This window comes from Patagioenas fasciata, chromosome 5 (genome assembly GCF_037038585.1).
Source record: "Patagioenas fasciata isolate bPatFas1 chromosome 5, bPatFas1.hap1, whole genome shotgun sequence".
NCBI classification, from domain to species: domain Eukaryota; kingdom Metazoa; phylum Chordata; class Aves; order Columbiformes; family Columbidae; genus Patagioenas; species Patagioenas fasciata.
Window position 1 is genome coordinate 5,638,679 of NC_092524.1, and position 24,078 is coordinate 5,662,756.

General features: G+C 36.2%; 1 protein-coding gene across 1 annotated transcript in view; it reads left to right on the forward strand.

Annotated features, from left to right (window-relative positions):
- LUZP2 (leucine zipper protein 2) overlaps nt 1-21,475 on the forward strand; it is a 168,470-nt gene extending 146,995 nt beyond the window's left edge. Inside the window, exons 10-12 of the mRNA XM_065840213.2 lie at nt 11,299-11,385; nt 20,074-20,151; nt 20,827-21,475. Coding sequence (XP_065696285.1) covers nt 11,299-11,385; nt 20,074-20,151; nt 20,827-20,931 — 270 coding nt within the window. The 3' untranslated portion in view covers nt 20,932-21,475. The remainder of the gene's footprint in view (nt 1-11,298; nt 11,386-20,073; nt 20,152-20,826) is intronic.
- The last annotated feature ends 2,603 nt before the right edge of the window (nt 21,476-24,078 follow it).

Sequence of the window (24,078 nt, forward strand, 5' to 3'; positions counted from 1 at the left end):
AATTTTTGAACTTTTTAATGTAGCATATTTCTAAATTTTTTATATTCCTATGCAGAATGTAAACTGCAGTTTGCTTGCCCTCTTGATTTATATCTGCTTCAAACTGTGTATTTTAAATACAAGTGCAGTCTCAGGAAGTCTAAAACATATTCAGTCACTTCAAATGCTTAGAGCGTAAAAGCATAGTGGTCTTTGTTTAGAGATAAAATGATTTCTGTATTTTACCACAATATTATTAAATTTAATTGACTGCTATTTTGGGGGGGGTTGTCTTTTTTTTTTGGCTTGGTTGTGTCTTTTCTTTTGTTTTTAACGAGCAACACTATTTAGATGACGAATGTTCAGCTACCCTGAGGCTCTGATTTGCATAGGTCACTCAGATAGTGCTGTGTATCTCTGTCTTTGTAACTCTTCAGCTACTCTGACTGCTAAATTGCTTATGAATCTGGGTTGGTCTTTGCAGGTGACAGTACAAGTAGGTAGAAAGTAAAATACCCAGAAGCAGAGTGTTCTGGCCATAGAGAGAGGAGGCGTAAGGGATTCTGCAGCCTCAAGTTGCACACTATTGTCTTCAGGGTGTACTGGGGAAAAATCTTTTAAAGTCTGTTGTTTCTACTTAGAAAGGTATCCTGGAAATAAAGTTCATGTAATACGTTGCCAGGGAGTCGTAGAAGTCCCTGAAAGTCACACTGAAGTTTATTCTGTCTTGGATTTCAAAAATGTACTCAGAAATCAGATTTGAAGGACGCTTTTGTTAGTGTAAGGTAGCAAGACATAGCAGAGCTAATCCTGCCTTTAAAAAATTATTAGAAAGATATTGATATCTGTGTGCTTTGCATCAGGTCTGTAACAAAAATGATATTCCATCGAACTGATCCTTTGAATAATTATGGCATATGAAAAGTAGATAAGCTTTTACTAGGTCCAAACCTAGTTATTTCTCAGGGTGTCCTCAATTCTTTTGCTTGACTTAGAGAGAAATAAATTAAAACTTTTTAATTGAAATACATTGATTAATGATGTGGATGCCAGAAGTACATTACTAAGTCCTTTAACAGCACAGTAACTCAAGAAGGTCTCGATGTGCTACCTGGGAAATCCAGTCATATTTCTAGGCCAACTACACAGACCCTTCAGTAATAAATGTAATTCTTGGCCATTTTAGAGGTCATTCTACTTTTCCTTTTATCTAGGTAGTATAGGTTTAGGCGTATTGGGTGCAATAAATTGCCTTGAAAGCAGTTTAGCATTGATACTTTTGTGCTCTTAAATATATCCAACGACATATACATGCGTATATGATATAAATAAAGGGTTTAGGATCTACTTCTCTGGAGATATTTATGCAAAGGCTGTCTGTGGACTTTAACAACACACTATCAGATGAATTATAAAAATGTCTGCAGCATAACTTTATGGTAAACCAGTGATATAAGTGTAGTACCATGAGATCTGAACTCAGGTCTGAAATACTGTAGTGCTACACAAACAATTTATTTAGAATCTGTGACAGAATAGGAAATTAATCTAAGGGAAATCTCAGAACTCAAAGGTCATAGAAAAAGGCTGTGTTTGGGCATAAAAAAAAAAAAAAAGAGGCAAGGAATGTGTTACAGGAATTCTATCCTTTTTTTGTAAGATGCTGAGCCTGCTCAGTTTCCATTGAAATTGCTCTGGTGGTGCCCAGGAGTTTGCAGGACCAACCCCCTGATGTGATGTTATCAATAGCTCCCCCCCAGCACTCAGCTGTCCTCAAAATACACAATGTTATGCAGCTCACACTTTGCTGCATCATTAGAGGCAGCACCAGCCTTCAGAAAGTGTGCGTATCATTAGCCCAGTCGACTTCAAAGAGAGCAAATTGTACAGCAATAGAGCATTTCTCTCACTTGCAAAAGTCAGGATGAACAAAAGCTACGCCTACAGGTGGAATAGAAGAGATCTAGGACTTGTTAAATTTCCTAACTGGATTATATGAGATGTAATTTAGTTTTTGTTCTTCAAGGCAGAAACTTTCATATATCACTATGTGCTCATAAAATAGGAGATGCTTTTCAAAAGATATTTCTCTGCTCTTTACATATCAGCCAAATGATTAAAATGAGACAGATGCTGTAGACAGCTATGGGAACACCTACCCGGTTACAACAAAATCCCGACAGATAATCATATAAAGCAAATATTTTACCCATTCTCCTGTGTTCTCTTGCAGAATGCAGTGTCACTTGCTGATAATACTGAAATCCTGTATTGCTTTTTATTGACAAGATGTAATTTCCATTTCCATGGGCTCATTTTACAGATTCTCACATATATACAAATTCTAGCCTGCTATTTATGCTAGCATACTTTAAGTTTGCTATACAAATAACAAGTTTGGATAGTTTTAACAAAGAAAGACTTGTTTAGTTTTGTCAGAATATAAACCAAGTGTCCTTTAAATTCACTTTGCAGTGATGTCCTTTGCTAAAATAGAGCAGGTAAACAATAGACTAACTTACTACAGGTAATAAATTAGAAATTATGGAGGCTCATGACACTAAATATGGTGCATTTTTCATTGGATTAGCGTAAAATTACTGAGCACAGGTGTTTTTGTAATTGGGACTTATTTGGAAAATGGTATTGTTCAGTGACCCTCAAAGTTGAATAGCTGTTTTCTGTGGTGTTGTTATGATGCAGTGTGATTTCGAGTAACGTCACACTCCCATCTGTCCTCACATTTCACTATTTTCTTACGTCAAACTTCTGTACATACATAGCTGAAGATTTCAGTTACATTACCTGCAGAAAATGACAAATGTCTTTTTTATTAAGAATTGTATCATTCCCAGTTCTCATCATACAAAAGTGAGTGGTAATAGAAGCATTGCCCTGTACACCAAACATGCTTGAATATCCTCCGTAGTCAACTGCTAATGAATTTTAGACTTACACAGGCTAGTTCTCTTATCTATAAAGCTGCACTTTAAAAGATTTTTGCCGTTGTTTAGTTTGGTTTTATGTCCTAAGGAGATACACTGCAAAAACAGGCAAGCTAAAGATATCTGGCAGCCAGAATGATCTTAGAGGGTAACATTAGCTTGTCACAATGTACCCAAACTGAATTTTTTCTGTTTTTTTGTTAGGTCTTATATAGGTCTAACGGGAGTTATTAAAGATTTCCCTGGCTGTGAGAGCCTTAAGGAATTGCGGTCTGATTAGTTCTGACTTCAGGCTGTTCTTCATCCTGTGGTGATTTTTCTCCACCCTGTTGATGTGAAAATGAAGTAAAATTAGTCCAAGCCTAAGCAATATTTTGGGGGGGAGGTGTTATATGTATGTATTTGCAGTTTTAGTGATAGTAACAGATGTAAACTCCAAGACACCATTTTATCGAAGGTTAAAATACTTTTATTGTTTTAACTTTCTCACTTTTTTCCGTAGAAAAGATTCCAATGAACCAGTAGAAGCTAAAAAAGTTGTAGGTAATCAAGTAGCTTTTAAAGCCCTGCTCTCGGATTGTGGCACATTTATATCTATATCAATCCTATTGTTCCACCCTCTACTAAGAGGAGAGTAGGATTGTTATTCATTCTTTTCTCTGTTTATATTTAGATCACTTGATAGCCTGGGCATTTTAAATATTTACTTTGGAAACTACTGCAGAGGCCATTCAAGACATGTACAACTGTAGAAGGGAACAAGTGCTTCACAGTGAATCACTGGGTTGGAAAAGATCTCGGAGATCATCAAGTCCAACCTTTGGTCCAACTCCAGTCCATTGACCAGATCATGGCACTAAGTGCCATGTCCAGTCTCAGTTTAAAAACATCCAGGGCCGGTGAGTCCAGCACCTCCCTGGGCAGCCATTCCAATGCTGACCAGTCTCTCTGCAAAGAATTGCTTTCTAATAGCCAGCCTAAATTTCCCCTGGCAGAGTTGAAGCCCATGCCCCCTTGTCCTATTACTGACTGCCTGGGAGAAGAGCCCAATCCCCACCTGGCTAGAACTTCCCTTCTGTTTTTTTTCCTGTAAGCCATCATGACCCACCTAGAATTAGTCTTTTTCTTGCTACTATTATTGTTATTAAGACATATTTTCAGACCTAAGAGCCATTTAAGGCTGGAAGTTACTTCCTTACTGTCCTTTATGCAAGTGAATGTCTACTCTGATAACCAGAGTATTGAAAAATACAAAATGGGCACTGTAAAAGAAAACCCAAAAAAGAATAATGCATACTCTAGAGAAATTGCAGTGACCTTCAAATCGAAACATATCAGCAAGTGTAATAATAGTTTGTTCAACATTAACTGTGTCTTCTGGAAGAGAATATAGGAAAACACATACAAAAAAGAAAAAAACCCATCACTTTCTCTGACTCTTATGAAACTGTCACCTTGCGGGACTTTAAAATGACCGGATTCTTTTCTCCTTAAATATTCTTTCACTATCATAGTTTATTGAATTTTCTTTTTATCTTTTTAGTGAGGAAGAATAAGAACCAGGACATGAGCATGACCTGATTAAAAAATTAATTTTGTAATTAGGCTGATGATATTTAATCTCAGTCTTGTGCTATCTCTTCCTTCTCTCATGCTTGTGCACACACATACGCACACACATTTATATCTAAATTAATATATTATTTATATCAAGATTATATATCATGCTATATATTGAATATTATAAATTATATAAAATTATATCTGCACACATGTGCACTAAGTGCTAATTAGAACTACTTGGATTGTTTTATGATGGTCATTATTGATTAAATTATAATTTGCACTGTAAATGTTTAGCCTCACTAGGTTCCAAAATCGTGTGATATATGGAGTTCTCTAGTGTTTAATTTTCCTGAGCAGCCTACCTAACAGCAGACACCAATAATTTTAGTTTTTCATTGTCTCATATATTTCATCCAGACATGTGCATGTCTGCTATGTGACAAGGAGATGGTGATGTTCTGTCCTCAGCTTAATGTAGACTATTATTTATGTGTTTCACAAGGTCAGTACAAGGAAAGGTATTTCTAAGTTCTGTTTTTCAGTTAATGTAGGGAATTTTAGCACTCTCTCATGTAATCTTACCAGAATTTTGTTTTGTTTACTTTTGTTTAATCTTCTCAAGGCATGTGACTTACATATCCTCTATCTTGTTTGCGGTTAAATATAAGTAAATATGTAATTTTGACTCTACTGAAAACTGAGGTTCAATGAATCATCACAGAGCTCTTATTGATCCCGAGAAAACTGATTGCATACATTTTCATGAGGGTTTTTCCCCCCTCAACTGCATGGAAGTATAAATAAGAAACTGCAATGGTTACAACTGGCATCCATTGCTATGTGGATGCCCTAGAAGAGCTCTTGGAGGCAGCTGGATATCAACTTAAACACTAGATGCCCGAGTGCATCTAGGTGCATTCTGTAAATGCAAATACATTTTGTATATTACCAGAGGAGGGTGACCTCTTATTCTTTTCATCTTCCATTTTTGTATCTCTTTCTTATCTTTAAGCACATTTGTGAGTTGGCTACACATCGTGCCGGGCTGCCCTGGAGAGGGTGCTTTGCTCTGGTCTCTGGGGTTCAGGGAGCACTGTGCTGGCTCTCATGTAGAAACGATGTTCCAACAGAGATGAGTTGCACTGGTTTGAGGTGGTTATTAACTAGTTTTTTCCCAGGAAGGTTGACTTTAACTGGACTAATTGTGTAGGAGGTAATATTACAAACAGCACTTGAAAACTTCGTATCTTCCCTAGCTCTTTTTTCAATTTTAGAGTAGTTTCTTCAAGAGTGGAAGGACGGCAGAACACTTACTTAATAAAGAAAAATTTTAAAACAACAATGTACGTATTGTGTCCAACATAATATACTGCTGGGAGGCAGTTGCATGCGTGAGGGAAAATTCTGCACTTGTAGCAACGTTATGAAAAGGATGATTCAGGAAATTAACGTCTAAATATGTCATCTATCATCACAAACGATCTATTTGAAAGAACAAGTCCTTTCCCTCTGATGAATGTTCAGCCATTTCAAGTTACTGTGATTGTTCATCTTGGAGAAATTCCACTGCAACCAACACAAGTGTATGTGAGATGTGAAGAAAAGAAAATGTGCTCTGGTCTTTTGGTATTGATGTTAAAGATTTAGCAACAATTTTTGCTTCTAGTGGGAGTGAGGTTCTCCAAGAATGCTTGCAAAGCTTCTGATTGTTGTGCTCAAGGCTCAGTGTTAGCATAATGTATACCAGTAAGCAGCTATTTTCCACCTTAAAGATATTTGAGTACAGTGCAAATCAAATAAATACATAAATAAATAATCAAGGGCAATTCTGTTTACTTAAGAAACTGGATGTAGAAGTTTAAAGATCTGGCACATTGTAGGATTTGCAGTCCTTTGAGAAGAATTGCCCTATGTAAATGTAACAGTAGATGTACATTAAATAGAAATAAAAGCTGAACTATGTCTTTCCCACTTACTGTTGAATAATATTCACTGTGTAGTAGAGAAAAAAGTTACCTCTGTTGTCATAAAAATATATAGGGTGGTTAATTTTTTTAGGGTTGGACTTCTCATTTATCTCTGCATGTGAGTTACACTGTGAAAGATTTTAAAGTCAGGGTACACAAAATGTAATACTGTGGTTTCCTTTATGCTATACACACATATTGATATATATTTATCTGTGATTTCTATTGTAGGAAGATATAATAGATAATTAATTTAAAATGTCTGAAATTTGTAGGGCTAGGAGGGTGAGTCAAAAGTCTATCGTCCAATCCAAAATGCCCCCGTGAACTTCTGTAATTGCAAATAGTGCTACTCAAAAAAGAGGGGGACAGGAAAAGGTGATTGAAATAAATATGTGAGGCATTATGTGGCAGTTGGCCTGTGTGTGTGTGATATACAGACAAGGTCCCTGCTTTCCAGGAGCAGTCAGACAGAACTGACTTTGGAAAGGAGATATTTCTGGCTCCTGCACTGTGCACTTTGCCCAGAAAAGCTCTGACAACTTCATCCACCTGCTACATAGAAAACTGCTCTAGTTTTTCACAGTAAGTCCTACAAATCCTTGAGCAATTTTGGGTTTCCTAGACATGACAGCACGTCATTTCCATCCCAAAGGAATAAGACATCTCCCAGAAAGATACAAACTGAGTGCACTGAGAAATGGGGATGGCTCAGGCCGGGGTCATTTCCCATCCGTAGCCCCTTGCAGACCAAGTAACCCCCAGCCCAGGGGACCTCTGAGTTTGCCCTCGCTCAGGGTGCCAGATGGATGTCACAAAGTGACATCAATCATACCAGAGATGGGCTGGCAAGTCTTTGCTGGAGGTGGTTTTTGAATGTTTGTAGATTGGACCAGTAGCAAAGTACGTGTTTCTGGGCAAACTCCAATGTTTTCTGCATTTAAAGTTTATCAAAACAGGCTATGAATATGCATATCAGGACATTGCCCATCATTAGAGGAAAATCATCATAGAACTGGTTGTGTTTTGGTTTTTTTTTTTCTGGTCCTTGGGTATCATGAACTTGCACTCTGCCAAAAATTGCTTGGTTTGTTTGCTTACATTCAAAATGCTGCACAATCTTCTTGTTAGATCAGAATGAGTATCCTTACATATATATGTTTTAATGTGGAATTTGAATATCACTAGAAACTCTTAGTGTAGAAAAGAGTGATCTGTGACAGTCGAAGTAAAAGGAAAAATAGACATTAATGGAACCAATATTTGTGTTGACAGGTCGACTGACAAGTGGTCCTGTCAATAGCATTCTGGCATCTCACATGAGCAAATGCTGACTTGAGAGTAAGGCTTGTGCAGTCGTGCCAAAAAAACACGTGGGAAGAAGAAAGATCCTACAAGACTATTTCTAATGTAGGAAAGAATTGAGCTACATATCAACATTTAAAACAAAAAAACACCACTTATGAAAGATGGAATTCAGCTGACCTAACTTTGCAATTTTATTTAACCATTGAGGATATTGTAATAACAATGCAGGTGTTTAGAAGAGAATGTCTTTGATATTAGAAATGAAAACTGTATAAAGCGTAACTGAAGGAAATTTCAAAGGTATGAGGAAGAATTGGGCTCCGTCATTTACGCCAGTGCAGACTTTGCAAGAGAACTCAAAGAGTTTGGCTTACTTCTCTATCATAAGTATTCTGCAAATTTTGCTGCAAGCAAAGTGCGCACGAGTGAAGTTTAGTTTTGTCTGCGAGAATTTACGTTAAATGCATTCTAAACAATTTTGCTTATTTCAACTATCTGCAATGCAAAGCTTGATTTTTACTCCAGCTTGTAAGGTCTCACCAGGAAGATGCTGTAATTTCTGAGTTATTTCAAAGAAAAGAAGATAAAAGGGTTGATGTTTGGATGTGAAATTCTGTATTGAAAAGCTTTGAGGAGGGTTCAGAAAGCTTTAAGCAAGCTGGGAAGTAGTTCAGAAACTGTTTCCAAACCGTTTCACTCTGGAACACTTGATGGCATTTTTATTAGGTAAGCTGTCAGTCTAGTGAATAGACTTCATTCAGACAAATAATAGTATATTCATTTTTTATTAGGAGAGATTATTTTTAATAACAAAGCATCTTGTTTGCAAAGTCTGCCTCAAAGACTCTCCCATCATGAGCAAACAGACAATCCTTTGAATTTTTTTTTCCGTGTAAGAAGTCAGTATCGAAATGATACAGGTTAAAAGTACCTCCGTAAGGTGGAAGAAAGGCCTATGGCATTCTGGCCAGGACAGAACTCAAATCTGCAGGACCCAACCACGGCCTGGCAAGACACCTTCATGCTCTCTGTTCTGCTGTCCTCCATGGGCCACTCCAAGCAGCGTGATCGTGTTCTAAACTAGAACTCAGGATATGCAGATCCATGTCAGCTTAGGGTGACAATGTGGAAAAGTAATCGGAGATGGTAGTTATGCAATAGCTGAAGTGATGCGATGGTTATCAGTTAGAAACCAGACAGAGAATGAAGCTGCTCCCAGCTTGGCCGGGATCTGAGCAGCAAGGGACTTTTAAAGGCCACTACAAAATCTGGTCCTACTGGTTAAGACAATTGTATGAAAACCGAAACACTTTGAAAAATGTTATATCTTGTTTTGGGAGAATAGAAAGGGGAAGACTTCTCAGATACAATATTTCACTTGACTACTTTGAATATTAAAGAGGAAGAGAATTGGAAATTTTCCTGGTTTCCGTTTTACATTTTCCTAGAGGTGGAAAATGCCATTAGCATTTGAAAACATAACACTGGGAAAGGCTTTTCTTGATTACAGCCTCATCTAAATATCGCAAACTTCCCCCTTTTCTCTAGAAATGAGTACAACGTGCTGAGAAGTTTGGTATATATGCTGCATTTATAATTTGCTGTGGAACAATCTTGAACAGGAATCAGATTCTGCAACTAGAGGCACTATGCACTGGTTTAATAAGGCTTCAAGCTGCCTGATTTTCCTGTCATCCCACATGGATTTACAGTTTCAAGTAGTCAAGAAATCAGGAAGATGTGTGTACTATCAGTCACTGTGCATATGCTTCTCTTTTTCAATGGGAAGAAATTTAAGTTTGCAGAACTGTAATAATTCTTTCAGTCCAAACAGGCAAAACATTCAATATGGGTATGAAACGTCAATCATTATATAACAATACAATTATTTACATTGATCTTTTTAATCTGTTCATCTCCTCGTCACTTCTTCTGGTAGACAATTGCTCTGTAAAACTAACAATTCCTCACCGAAGAGCTGTTAAACTGAGATTATATGGCAAATAGTAACCAGCCAGGTTTGTTTTCTCCTACTCTGTCATTTTTGAAAACTTTGTATCCATTAGTAATTCAGTGCAGTATAAGTGACATGAGGAATGGATGGTTCAAGCTTTCAAAATGGGTGTCTAAGTTCTAACTTTTCTTTGCAAAGAACTTAGTTTGATTTGTTCTCTGTCCCCATTCCCCTGAAGAGATTCAAGATGTCTTGCAGGCAATTTGATGGAAGCGAAATCCCTCGAGATCTGAAACTTATAACGAAAAGAGAGGCTCATCAGTGCTCATCAGTTAAATTCTATTATTTTCTGGGAATATAAATTATAAGTCATTATGTTTTGAGTTGGGCTTGTTTGTGTATTTATTGTTTGCTTGGTTGTTGGTGTTTTTTGGTTTCATTTTTGTGTTGGGTTTTTCATGGTTTTTTACTCCCTTTTTTTTTTTTAAGTTATATTTCCAAAATACTTATAAATCTTACCTAATTTAGGTCCCTTCCATGCATTTCAGTGGATTTTGAATTAGACACTGGAAGATGAATGCTTTTAAACAAATGTTTTAGCAGAAGTAAGAATAACAAGATGGTCCTAACAATCATCTCATGACTATCAGAAAATGATGGTGCACCCAGAAGTTTCAGCTACTTTATGTCTCAGCAAAGTGTGCAGGCAATGATCAGGATATCCAGTTAATTTAGTAATACATTTTCCAGATTTTGTGGATAATTTCTTTTTGAAATAATTCCTTGCCATGTTATGCCGTGACCTAGTATCTAAGGCCACAAAACTGTGACTTTATCAAGCTAAATTAAGAAATACTAAGGTTTAAATACAGTGCAGACTCTATATACAAACCCAGTGCATATTCTTTCTGTTCATGTCCAAATGGATCTTAAAAGTTGCAAGAAATATGGAAAAACATGCCTAAAACTGCCCTAAATTTCAGTGGAAGGAAATGCACTGTACCTGCCCCAGATAAAAGTCCATTTGGAGTGTAAGGAGGTGAGTGAAGGGCATGAAACAGAACACGTTTTGCCAGCTCGCAATGACGTGAGGTCCCAGCAGGGACAGACTGTAGACAAGTGAAGTAAGTAAAGCAGTTCATAAACAGCTTCAGCTCAGGGCTGAAATCTTTCCCAGAATCCACAAGAGTTGGAGAAAATGCCCTGTTTTTTTCCTCCTTTACCTCCCCATTGAAATGTTTGCACGAAAGAAAATGTGGTTTAATTTGTACTTCATTTGGTATTGCTTAAAATACAAAAAATATACCAAGAAGTCACTTTCGTGTGTTCAGTTTTCAGGTAGAAAGTCTTGATTAACTTATATAGAAGCCATCCTTTACGAGAGAGTACTTTATTGAGAATGAATATTAAAACATTCCCTTTACAAATTTTGCTGAAAATGTCTAAAGTACTAAAGTCTGCAATGTATGACCTTTAGGTTTCTTGTCTTTATCCTGATTTTTCAAATGTGGCCTTTCTGAAATTCTATTTATATTAACTGTTTTATTTTACTTTTTTTTAAATTATTTCCTATGTCCAGAGAAATGCTTCAGCAGAGAAAGAGAATCTTCATGTGACCTCAAGAAAGGAAGAAAATCAGAGCATCCAGGAGTGCGATTCTCAAGATGTAAGTTTAGCTCACCTAGAAATCGGGGTCTAATCCAGATTGTATGAAAACATTAATGCCTTAGGCAATGATCAATGTGCCTTACTTTTCCTAGTCAAGCCAACTATATTCTGCATTATAAATGCTGAGGAGGAAATGTTCTTTGCTGTCAATCTATGCAGGTATTATCTCTGTGTTTCTTTTAAAGACTACTTAATAGAACTTGTAGAGCTGTTGTGGGGAAAACAGCAGTGGAAAAAGCACCATTTGATGTTTAACCATTTCAGGAATTGGTTTGTTCCTGGTTGGAGAGCTGCTGCATTACAGCAAGATGCAGAACCTTGTTTACATATTGTTTCCACTAATAATCAGGCGCAGCTGTCACAGATGCTTCGTTTCATAAAACAGAACCTAAGCGAGATGTACAAGGTGACAGTGTAATAGTTGAAAGCCTGTAATCTCATCCACTACCAGTCTAGGAAAGCTGCAAGCTGTGTTTTTCTTCTGCCACGTCTGACAGAAAGCTAAATCTGCTGCTTTTACTGGGGTAAAACTCTCATTCAAACAGCATGGTGGTGGCTGTTCACAGAAATTCCAAATGCGTGTATTAAGGCTGTAATTATAACGGTACAAATAAAACAGGGAAAAAAAAAAATGAGACAAAATTTGTTGAGACAATCTATTCTCTGCTCAGTATTCCAAAAAATACAGTGCCACCTTGACTAATTTGTCGGTGAAATACAGAAGACAGCAGGAAAAAGACTGTCACAATGGCTCTTGAATGAACTACTGAACACATTGACTTCCTCCAAATATAAGAAACTACTGTGGAGGTATCAGGGTAACTTGCTGGTAGTGATCATAGCAATGTATAGCTATATGAAGAAAAGTGTGGAAAATGAATCTTAGATAATTCTGTATCCGACGAATTGTAGGAAGCTGTATGTCTTATCTATATATTACAAATATGTTACTAGTTTTATTAATAATCGATTATAAATTACTTCACTTCTGCTGCATCCTCTAGAGGGGAGCAGAGCCAAGGAGAAATTGTGTATCTGGGAGGAGAGTGCACAGTTTGCTGTTGCACCTTAAAGATGAAGGAAACTTCATTCCTTATTAATAAAATTTGAAGGAGGAGAATAAAGAATAAGATGTAAAATTCTGAAGTCGGAGAGAACTCCATTTAGATTAAGCCTAGAGATTGGTTATCGTCTAGGAAAGTTATGGAAAGTTTGATGGACTAGAGGTTAATTTCGGTAAAGGCTGAATTGTATTAAGCTGAATATTTTGGTCCAAAGAGGTTCAACTAACTTGCTTTTTACAGCAGCGAATACATTAGAGCCAAGGGAAAAAAAGTTGTTAACACGTTTCACAAATCAAGAGTGTATTTAATTTGTCTATCAAGCAATGCAATGAAAGACACCTAAAAAATGCACTTTTCCATAAAATCAAGCATTCAATTATTTTGATTAGGGAGTGGTGGTGTCTTTTTGTGCTTCTAGCAACTAGTATTTTTAGCCATTTGGTCAGCATAGTGTGCTTCCTGACATGAAAAACTTGTCTGAGAAAGCAGAAGACAACTCTAACTGGAGTTAGAAGTATTGAGGAGTCCAACTATTTTTCATCATTTAAGTCAAATTAAAATCTAACCCTGTTCCCTGCTGCCTTCTAAGCAGCATTATAATTCAAATTAAAAGAAATTAGGCTATATATCTAAATTTGAGTAACAGGATTAAGTTTTATATCATTTAATCTTCCCGATTATCGTATTTTAAGACCAATTCTGTATTCTGTGGTACTCCCATTTCCTTTAAATTTTAAATTGTTAAGGTTTGCTAAATCTGCATTTGAAAAAAGGATTAAAGAAGGCATATCATAAGGATATTCAAATGCACCATGCTTTGCTAGATAATATTCCTCATTGGAAAATTAAGCAGGCAATAGCTTTATCAGTCTTATCTTGCTTTTCACAGAATCACAATGTCAGGGATTGGAAGGGACCTCGAAAGCTCATCCAGTGCAATCCCCCTGCCGGAGCAGGAACACCCAGCTGAGGTTACACAGGAAGGTGTCCAGGCGGGTTTGAATGTCTGCAGAGTAGGAGACTCCACAACCCCCCTGGGCAGCCTGGGCCAGGCTCTGTTACCCTTACTGAGAAGAAGTTTCTTCCCAATTTTAAGTGGAACCTCCTGTGTTCCAGTTTGAACCCATTACCCCTTGTCCTATCATTGGTTGTCACCGAGAAGAGCCTGGCTCCATCCTTGTGATGCTCACCCTTTATCTATCTGTAAACATTCATGAGGTCACCCCCCAGTCTCCTCTTCTCCAAGCTATAGAGACCCAGCTTCCTCAGCCTTTCCTCATGTTCTCTTTACATTAAGTGGGCTTTTAAAATATGTCTATTTATTATACATCACCATGTTCATTGGAAATAAAAACTGTTCAGTTATTTATTTTTTTTTTTAATTTAATAAAAACGATTGATTTGATTCAAATACAATTTCAGGAGTTAATAGTTAGTTCTTTGAGGAAACAGCTGCAAAACAGCCTGCATAGTGCAGCAGCGTGGCCTCTGCCACACAGGACAAACTGCAACAGTCCTGTCCTAAAAATAAAAGAATAGGTCTACAAATATAGCTCAGGTAATACATAATATACATAATATCTTACAGAAATACTTCTTTTCAAATTGTGGCTGCACTAAAAGTACTGACTTTTCTTGCCAAAGGCAAGAATAATTATTTCCTCAGAGAATTTTCTGCATTTCTATGCTATCATCCCCACACTGAGCTGTGAAGTTTTAAGACAAATCTGTCCACACTCACAGGACTACACTTGAATTTTGAATAGCGACTCGTTTGTAGCCTCTCATGGGAGAACAGAACATCCTGGTTTGTCAGAATGTCCTGATTTCGCTTTAACTACCACACAAATTTCAATTATGAAAATGGTTATGTTTTCTCATAAACCCAATAATTGATTAAGGAAAGGTAGTAAATTTTTCAAAGACAGCTAAAGCATTAAAATGTATTTCTCACAATTGTTCCACCTATTTTACAAGTCTAAGGACTTACCTTGACCACTTTTTGTCCTGTGGGGTTGCTCTCAGTGATGAGTAAAGTAATTTCCCTGGTTGTTGTTTAATTTGAAACTTGTTTTCTTTCTCTTTCACTGGAATGTGGGCTACATGGGACATAATAGTACAGCAACCTCTACCCCACTTTTATTGTTATTTTTTATGCTATGTTAGCAGATATATATTTTCCTAAAGGAAATGAACCATTAGGAAAATAAATTGCTTCTAGTTCTTCCAGGATTTAAAGTGGTATCATCTAAACGCATGATATGAGGACTAATTGTGGAAACAGACATTTTTAGTCCACTTCTCAAATTAATTTAAATTCTTTCCTGTCTCTAAATATATATATGTATCTGCTAACATAAGATCAAAAATATGCTTCAAACTGTTGCTTAGAAACCTAGTGTCTCAGCAACACTTTATCAGAACTTTACAAAGGTCCTCTGATTGTGTCTCTGATAAACATATTTTGGAAGAATTACTGCAGTAAAGACTGACTGGAGAAGAACATGCAATATTTCAGATTCTAAGGCAAAATATAAATGGAAATATCTAGTTACTTGTCTCAACTGGTAATTTTTAGTCTGTATGGCTAAGCATCCCTCTTTCTCAAATTTGAAATCACGCCGTAATTCTTCTTTATGGTTTTACGTGTGTTCATAATAATGTGGTTTACATTGGAATGAATACAAATGAAGATTTATTTAGAAATGGGATGCAGGCAGGCCAAATTATATTGGCAAATTTTGAAATTCAATACTGCTGATACCTTAACTGCCGTGAAATTTGACATGGGACCTATGGGAGCCAGAAGGATGTAGGATATCCTGTAATACACGATCTTCATTCTTTCAAATCATCTGAAATTTGCCCAAGATTAAAAAAATCTTAACTTCAGTTTTCTTTTTAAAGTTTCCATTATATAGATTATTATTATTTTGTTAGAGGAATCTTGTTAATGCTGTTCTTTCGTAGCCTTGTCCAGAGATATTTTCCCTATGATTGGCTTCTGAAAGTCTCATTGTAGAACTAGAGTTCTACACCGATTGTTTCCCTTTATCATTTCCCTTCTAACTCTTCCAAAAAGCTTTTTTTCATGGCTAATAATTCGGATGTGTGTAACTGGTCATTTAAAGCCACCTATTTGGTAGTGCTAAAACATCAAACAGTTTATAAAGCGATTCTTTGTTGTCTATTCTCATCTTTGATTTCCTGCTCTTTGTCCTTGTAGTCTTCTCTGATGAATGAAAGCGATAGTGCTTTTATTTACTGCCTTAATTTCCTGCAGTAAACAAACACTGCATGTTCATTAATCATTCAGTGACAAATGACACTGAGTATTGGAGAAAAACTTGTACATGTTTCTAAGCAACCACAGCATTTTGCTCCATTTTTCTCTATCAGTTTCAATTGCAGAGCTTTGATCACATTTTACTCTCCTATTACCCTCCCAAGGGACTGAGGAAAAAAAAAAGAAATCATAATTTTAACAAAACTTCAACCTGATGAAATTCTTAAAATGTGAATTTGGTCATTTTGTTCCCTAAATGAGGACTATGAAGAAATTGCATCAACTTAGTTTAACCATCCACTCAATACGCTGTGCTCTAAAATAGGAGAGGACTATGAAGAACTGCACAGGTGTCTTACAGAAACATATATGTACATTTCACATACCTTTCTCCATATCTTTCTTCTGAACGATGAGGGCCAAAGGAGATTGAAATACAGATCTCTTAGAAATTAATGAGCAGATCTAATACAACAGGTCCTTGAATAAACTAAGGACCTAACTTAGATAATCATGTTATTTTCGCTGCAGAATGATGTTTTAGTCAAACATCATCTATTCTGCATATTTGTAAATGGTAAATGTAAAAGTAAACTATTAAGGAAATGTTTCTTGGAAGTATGGAATAATTGACAGGAGGAAAAAAAATAAATAAAATATCAAGTCATATTCACTGGTGGGTATAACTGCACACAGACTGTTGATTTCATCAATACTGTTTGTTATATGGCAGTACAAAATCATCATTTCCGAAGTCTCAGTTTGGTAATAGGTCACTTCAGAAATTAAAAAAATCGTATTATTGGGGTGCAGGAAAGAAGTAATATAAAATGGAAAAAAAAAAAATATCAGAGAAGTGCGTGCTTCATGTAGCAAAGAGCTAAAATCTCACAAACAGTTTCAGTCATTCTGGGGTACAAGTAGTGACAATTTTTTATGTGATCAAGTAGAACTTAGCCTTCTTAAAACATGAGTGTTCTGTGGCATATATAGTACAGCAACAGGCACATGTGGTTATTGACAGAGTAGGGTTTAATAACAATTCAAACATCAAATCCATTGCAAATGTATGATAGAACTTGTAGGTTTTGTCCGATGAAGAAATATAGCCTTTCCCCATTTTAAATACAAATTGTTCGAGTTCTTTCACTTTTAATTAGTTTCAATATGAAAGTTCTAGCTAACTTGAACTAAGTTTGTCTAGCGAATTTTTCAGGTCATTTGAGTATACTCAAAATTCAATGGTGTTAGACTTCTTTTTCTGCTACACAAAGAGAGTTACACTGGTTTAAGCTAATAATTGGCATCATAAGTGAACAAGTCAAGGTTCTTCTTTTGCCCATAGCAGAGCCAGTGCTTTGTGGAGCTGAGGAGACCAACTTGTGACAGTAGAAATGATACTGTTGGGTACCACTTTAACTAAGCTGTGTAGTTTTTCAGTTGACCTAACTGTACCATCCTTTTGTCCTGTACTTGGTGTAGTTTCTTCAGAACTAGAACAGTCCTTTCTCCTCCATTGTACTCTGCAAACATCCTGCATTTCTGCTTATTGCCTACTGAAGGCAAAAGAAGGGCTGTAGTTATGTGATGGAATGCTGAATCTGCAATATTTGGTCTATTAATACTAAATCTGCATGATGCACCAGCTGAATTAATTTCCAGCTTTAAAAGCTGAATATAATGTAATGTAACTTATTTAAACGTCTTTATTTCCTGTCCACTTGTGATACGTTGGATGCTTATTTGAGCAATAAAGCAAATTCTTATTTACTGTGTTGATGCAGTGGAATACTCTTCCAGTTATATTGTTCCATGGCTTGCAGATCAAATTGCATAGTTTAATAGCCAAGGGACATGCTGAATTTAAACTGGCTTTTTGAAAATTCTTTTTAAATGAAGATGCACACTTGGCTGATCCACCTTTATAATTTATACATCCAGCCATGAACCTCTCCAGCTTTGCTGTATAATTCACAAGATGAACTGAATACCATAACTCCTGAAATTCTGCGTGCTTTACTGATCAAGCTGCATATTTTACAATCAGAATTCACACAAAGATACTTTGTTAATCAAAGTGCACACTAATCTGATAAAGGCAGCACAGCCTTTCAAGACACATGCCCCACCTCAGTTTCCCTCTCTTGTTAAATTTCTCATTTAGTGTGCTAGATATATTTTTCTCTTGTGTATGCAAAATGTATTGTTTAAGGCAGAATGTACATGTTCTATGAATTTTTAATTCTACAAACACAAATAGATCATTGATGTGTTTCTTGAAGTTTGTGTAGAACAAATAACAAGCATTCAACACCACTAAATTTGGTCTGTTTCTCTACCATATACAAGAAAATTATAATGAGACTTCTCTTGTGCTTAGTCATAAAAATTGTAAATGTTGACCAAGCTAAATTTTAAGGACTCGTTAAGAAGAAATGATGTAATTTGAAAGAGTTCACAGTGCAAATGGTAAAACGGCATGACCGGCTACCAAACACACTTGAATGTAGATGCTTTATCAATAGATTTTTGTTTAATCAATCCTATTCCGTATTATATAATATTAATCCAACTTTTATTGGCTCTTGTGTATAGTGGGAAAAATTGGAAAAACAGTCCCCACCATCAATCACTTCAATTGTATTTCAGGCTCACTCCAGTAGCTACAACATGGCTAAAAAACTCCAGTAGCTACAAACCCCTAAAGTGCCATAAAATCCTTGGCAGCACCACCAGTTCTCTAGAAGCTTTCAGAAGGAAGGCAGCTGTCTCCTCTCCAAGTGGTTTTCTTAATAATGTGTTTCATTTCTGTATTCACACCTGTTCATAGATCAACTTTGTTACAGGCAAGGGACTGTCAGAATTTCTCAAGTGCAACAACTTAATGAATTTTCTTCCCCCTTGTCAATATCTTAATTTTTAATTAACTCCAGTCTAATGTCATTTCTACTGAAAGGATATTTATAAATTTTCCTGATATTTAATTTGGATGTTGAGGGGTTTATTTTCAGTGTTCTTTGCCGAGTGAGGTGGTTTTTATTGTATTGTGATTCAAGCTGCTATAGGATGAATTCAGATTTACTTTCCACTTTCTTAAGAAACTGCCCCAAAAAAATGCCTCAAAATATACCATTTAGAGGGTTTTATTTTCCTCTTTTTGTTCATGATTCCTTTGTTCTCCTAGACACAAATAGCTTATTCTATCCAGAACCAATATTATTAACCATTATATAAACCTTGTAGTGGATATTATTGAGAGTTTCTTGTTGAAGGCTTTTTTGTATTCATATTCCTACAAGCAAAGCTGATGTTTGCATACTGATGATTTTTCCACATATTTTTCACTCATATATTGGATTATGTGTGATGTGTAAAGAATATTCTATGTAGGCTTGGCTTAGCTTTGGAAATCTTCAAGGTTATGTTATGTTGGAAAGAGTCTTGATGACTTAAATACACCCTACATTTATTTTCACTCCATTTGAATGCAACAGTTTTCATAGCAAAACAAGTAGAGAAATTCCAGTGTGAACACATTTTAAAGTAATGACCAAAGATTATCAATATTTTACTGTTTTTCACCTTTTAATTTCTTTGCCTACAGCATCATTAATCCCACTCCTGAAGGGACTTTAATTTAATTACAGCAGAAATTTCACTGCTGGGTAAATCTCTGCTTAAGACTCATAACATGAGATCTCCTTGGTTCAAAAATCTACTGTGTAATTAATTCTATTTATGCTGTTCAACACAGTTTTCCCTCATACTAAAAAGCATATTGGCAAAGAAAATGACATTATTGCTGGAATAAAATGACAGCAATGAATCTAACAAGCTTTTCTGTACCTTGAGAGTCATCTGAATTCTCCTTCGGGGAATTATTATACAAAGCCCCACTCAGGGATTATTATACGTAAGAGATCTAGCAGTTTAGACAAGTGAATAGTAATAGAGAAGTCCTAATTGTCATTCTAGTTTTCATCTGTTTGTTACTATTTCCTCACCCATAACAGACAATTATAATTACTTATCTGTTCTGTGGAACCACTGTAGGAATAAACATCACTATTTGTGGGGAGAAAAAAAAAAAAAACAACAAACCAAACACAAAAAACCAAAACAAACCCAAAATAAACGTTAGGTTGTTAAATTTGCAGGCACATTTGACTACTATAGGAATGATGGAAGTATGGGATTCACTTAGGTATGATAACATTGTTTTGTTCTATTTCATCAAGGAAGCTAAAAAGCCACTGTGTTGTGGGTTTTTTTAGGAAAACCGTGAATATTTTAGGAAAAAATACGAAGTAGTTATCTCTGACATTTGTGTTGACAGGTTGGCAAGACGTGTTTGGGGAATCGCAATAATTCAACGTCGCGTTTGAAGACAGCAGAAACAGAGACAAGTTTTCAGGTATCCTGTTTCTGAGATATTCTTAAGTTTTTATTAAAAGGTCTTGTAAAGAAGGATGTGAATACTTGCAGTATGTTTGCGCATTCCAGACGAATGCTTTTGAGATAGAACTGCTTCCTCAGTTCAGATTTACACTGCACCTGATTTCAGCTCATCTGCTCTAAATTACTTTTGCTTGGTGATGATTAACAAAAGCATTCAACACTTGAAGAACTGGACTGTTCTAGTAGCCAAATGACTTAATTTGATAACGTGATGTCCATAACATTGGGAAGAGAAGGGAGAGATTTCCAAAGTCATTATATAATTAGATTTATGCAAAGCTATTTGCAGCCATGCTACTGACAGAAAAATCTTCAGCAAGTTGTGCTCCTGAGCTTTTCCTTTGATAGACTGAGAGAAAAAGATAAAAATCACCGTAATTATAAAGGAGCATCAGACTTATATGGTTTTGCACTGTCAGAGGTTGTTAAATATACATCCTTCAGTGGAGATCAGTATCCTTTTCTAGTACAGTTGGTGAATATTGTATTCTCTTATACTAGTTTGACTAGTACATCAGTTTAACAGAAATACAGCTCCGCGTGCATTATTGCCATGGATTATTTTATTTGCTTATGTATGTGCGTATTGTGTATGCAGTGCTCACACTGATGCTATTTTCACCTTCAACAGAAGTTGCACAGCCCTCCGTGGACTAAATCTGAAGACAAAAAATCACCTGAAAGAAATGAGAAAAATTTTGAAGAGTCTTTTAGTACAAAGGAAAAAAAAATATAAGCACTACTAATCTACATTAAAAATGCCCATCTCTTGCTTCCATCTTCATATTCTTTTTAGTCCAGGGGCATGAATTGTATCAGGTTTCTAAAGCATGCATTTTTCACTATTTTATGAATGTTTGTAAATTAGTCTAGAATAGACCAATTAGTACCTTTCAGCAATAATCCAAAATGGATGTTTGGAGAAATGCATTGTAATACAGTCCAGTTTTTGAACTCTGGTTCTACCTGATTAGTGACTGCATACTATGAATTAGTTTCTTCATAAACAACAGTCATTCTCAAGTGTTTTCTCAATCTGTTCTATTTCATGTACCTTTATGACAGTTTAGGGTCTAAATGAAGTTAAGAATTAAGGGGCAGGTAATGGGGGGGCAGGGGGGGAATATTTGTGTAAACATAGTTTAAGTACAACACGTAAGAGTAACTGTAAAAACGGAGCAGTAGGGATCCATGTATACTTACCTTTCAGTAATACCATTTCAAATCTGCTTACTCAAACAATAAAAGATATTTGGTTGGTTGTTTCTTTTTTTTCTAAATGCTATCACAACTAGTCAATTTTTTAAGCACTGAAGTATTGACAGAAATACAGAGTTAAAGGGCTGGAGAAAGTCATGGCTTTAAGAGTCCAACCAAAAATTTTTGCAGGTGGAAATGAGTTAATATTTTATAGCTTGGCTACCAGTCATGGGAAGTCAGTGCCATCCCTTGTATTTGTTCTGATCTCAAGAGGATAAATATACTCTAAATGGTAAAAACCCAGTTTGCTCACTACAGATGGCCTTTGATCACTACAGCAGAGAGGAGCATTTTGGTTGGGGTAAGCTCCATGACTCCTGGGTGGTTCTAGTTTCTCACGGGTCACATACTCTATGACAAGAAAGCAGAAAAGAAGGGAGGAGAAGAAAGAGAGAATATTTTTGCTTCTTTGTGTGTATGTTATTGTTGGTCTGATTTAGGAATTCATATGCCTCATCTTGTTGAGATGCAAACCTTTCAAGAACTAGTGCCTGAGGAACAGTTAATTGCCTGATGCAATGCTTTTATGCTTTCTTCTTACATTGTGTTTTAAGCAGTTGTAACTTGTAAACTCCCACCTTTCTCTTACTAGGCACAGCAGCACATTACAGCTTTTACTAGATTGAAAGCAGTTTACTTATATTCACTTGCTTTGCCTTGCTTTTGAATCAGTTCAAAAAGCTAATACACAATTTTTTATTTTGTTTAGTGGTGCTCTCTGTTTCTGTTTTAGCTTTTAAGATTTACATGTCCCTCAACAGTCTCATCCTATAGCTGTTTCTTGCTGGGGTGAATGTTTCACACTGATGTTTTGTATATGCTCCTCTACTCAAAGGTAACTATTGCAGAATGGTAGGTTTCTCTGCCAGGAGAAATTTCAACAATTTTAGAAAGAAAAGAAACTCATAAGCTGACCAAATGATGTCAAAGTACTGCTCAGCAAAACTCACTACTGTTGGAGAAAAGATTATCCATGTTAAGTGTTAAAAGAAGTGAAATCCTGGCCAGAAAAATAATCAGAAGAGATGTGGCTTTTCATAATTGGTCCTAAAATCAGTCACCATCAGATCATGCCTATCAAATACAATATGAATTTGTTTCAGGCACATGTAGGCCACATTTTCAGTGTGCAAGATACTTGTGATCCTGTCGTATCTGCAGCTGGCTCTAATTTCTAGTTACGTCAAAACCAACATTTCTTTGCAAATGGCACACCTTAATTGAAATATCTGAGGTATGGGCCGAAAAGGTCACTGAGACTGTTTCAGTCAACTGTCTAGATCTTCGTGTACGTGTCCCAGAGGAAGGAGGTGAGCTGTCCTACTCGACTTTTGTTTCACTTTTCTGAAAAATTCAGCAGTGTTGACAATACATCCACTGCTCTTGCAACTGCTTATTACTCCTGTGTCGAGATGACTTGGGGTTGGTGTCCACAACATGAAAGAACTGCACCTTATAAGTCAGGAACAACACAGCGTTGGGGGTTTTTAATAACATATGTGAAACCAGTGAATGGTTGAGCAGCCCTCTGCTTTCTGGGGATGTGCATCCTTTAATTGGCATTTCACAACGACGTAATTAATATCACAAATCTGATTGCTATCAGAAGAACACCACAAAATATCTGGATGGGTGGGGTGTTGTAAGGTTATTTTTCGTTTTCTTTCCAAAAGGTTTGTTGTTAGAATCTCTCCTCTAGCCACAGGATAATGATCTGGGGTATGTTTGCACCTATGCTCTCACTTTTGTATGTCTCTCTTCCTAAGTGGTGGTGCAGATCAGGTCAGATAGATCTGAGTAAAGCCGTGTTGGTGGGGAGAATTAATCCTCCTGTTTAGATTAAAGATGTAGAAAACAATGTCTGGTCTGAGGATTACATGACTACATTCAGGTGGGACATGGATTGCCATTTGTTTTCAGTGTGATTAACAGTTTCACTTCTTAAAGACGATAACTGAGGGAATCCCTGCTTGTCTTCATACCTACTATTTTTAGAATAATCCACGTAACGATGCAGAATTAAGAAAAAATAATTATGTACAAATTAATCTTCTAACTGTTTATGGTATAGGTATATCTGATATATTTTGCAGGTATGGCTTAACAAATGTTGCTATTCTGAAGATTCTAGTCTTATACCAAGAGGTTGGTACACATCTAAAGTGAAATCTGTCCTTGATGTTTGTATCTCAGAGAACTACAGTTCAGAAGCATATGAACATCTTTTCAGTTTGAGAGGAAACTTCAATTTATATGTGGGGAAAAAAAGGAAGAAATGTTTTAGAGAGGACACTGGAATTCAGAAGAGTTCCATGATAAAAGTCAAGGATTTTGAAAATAAATTAAAAAAGCCCTTCATAATAATGCTTCCAAGTATTAACATTCCTTGCGATCAGCAAAGGTGTATATATTTTCCCTCAGTGGATCAATAACAATTCTTTCATCCCAACCTTGAGCCTGAGTAGTTTCACATTTTGGCACTAGGATGAAGCTAAACAGACCTGCCTGTTTCCTCTGATCTGTAGTTACCCAACATTATAAAGAACACAGTCATAAAGGAACTTCAGCTTATACAATTTAAGTCACATTCGCACTTATTTGGTCTCACTAGAATACTCTCAAA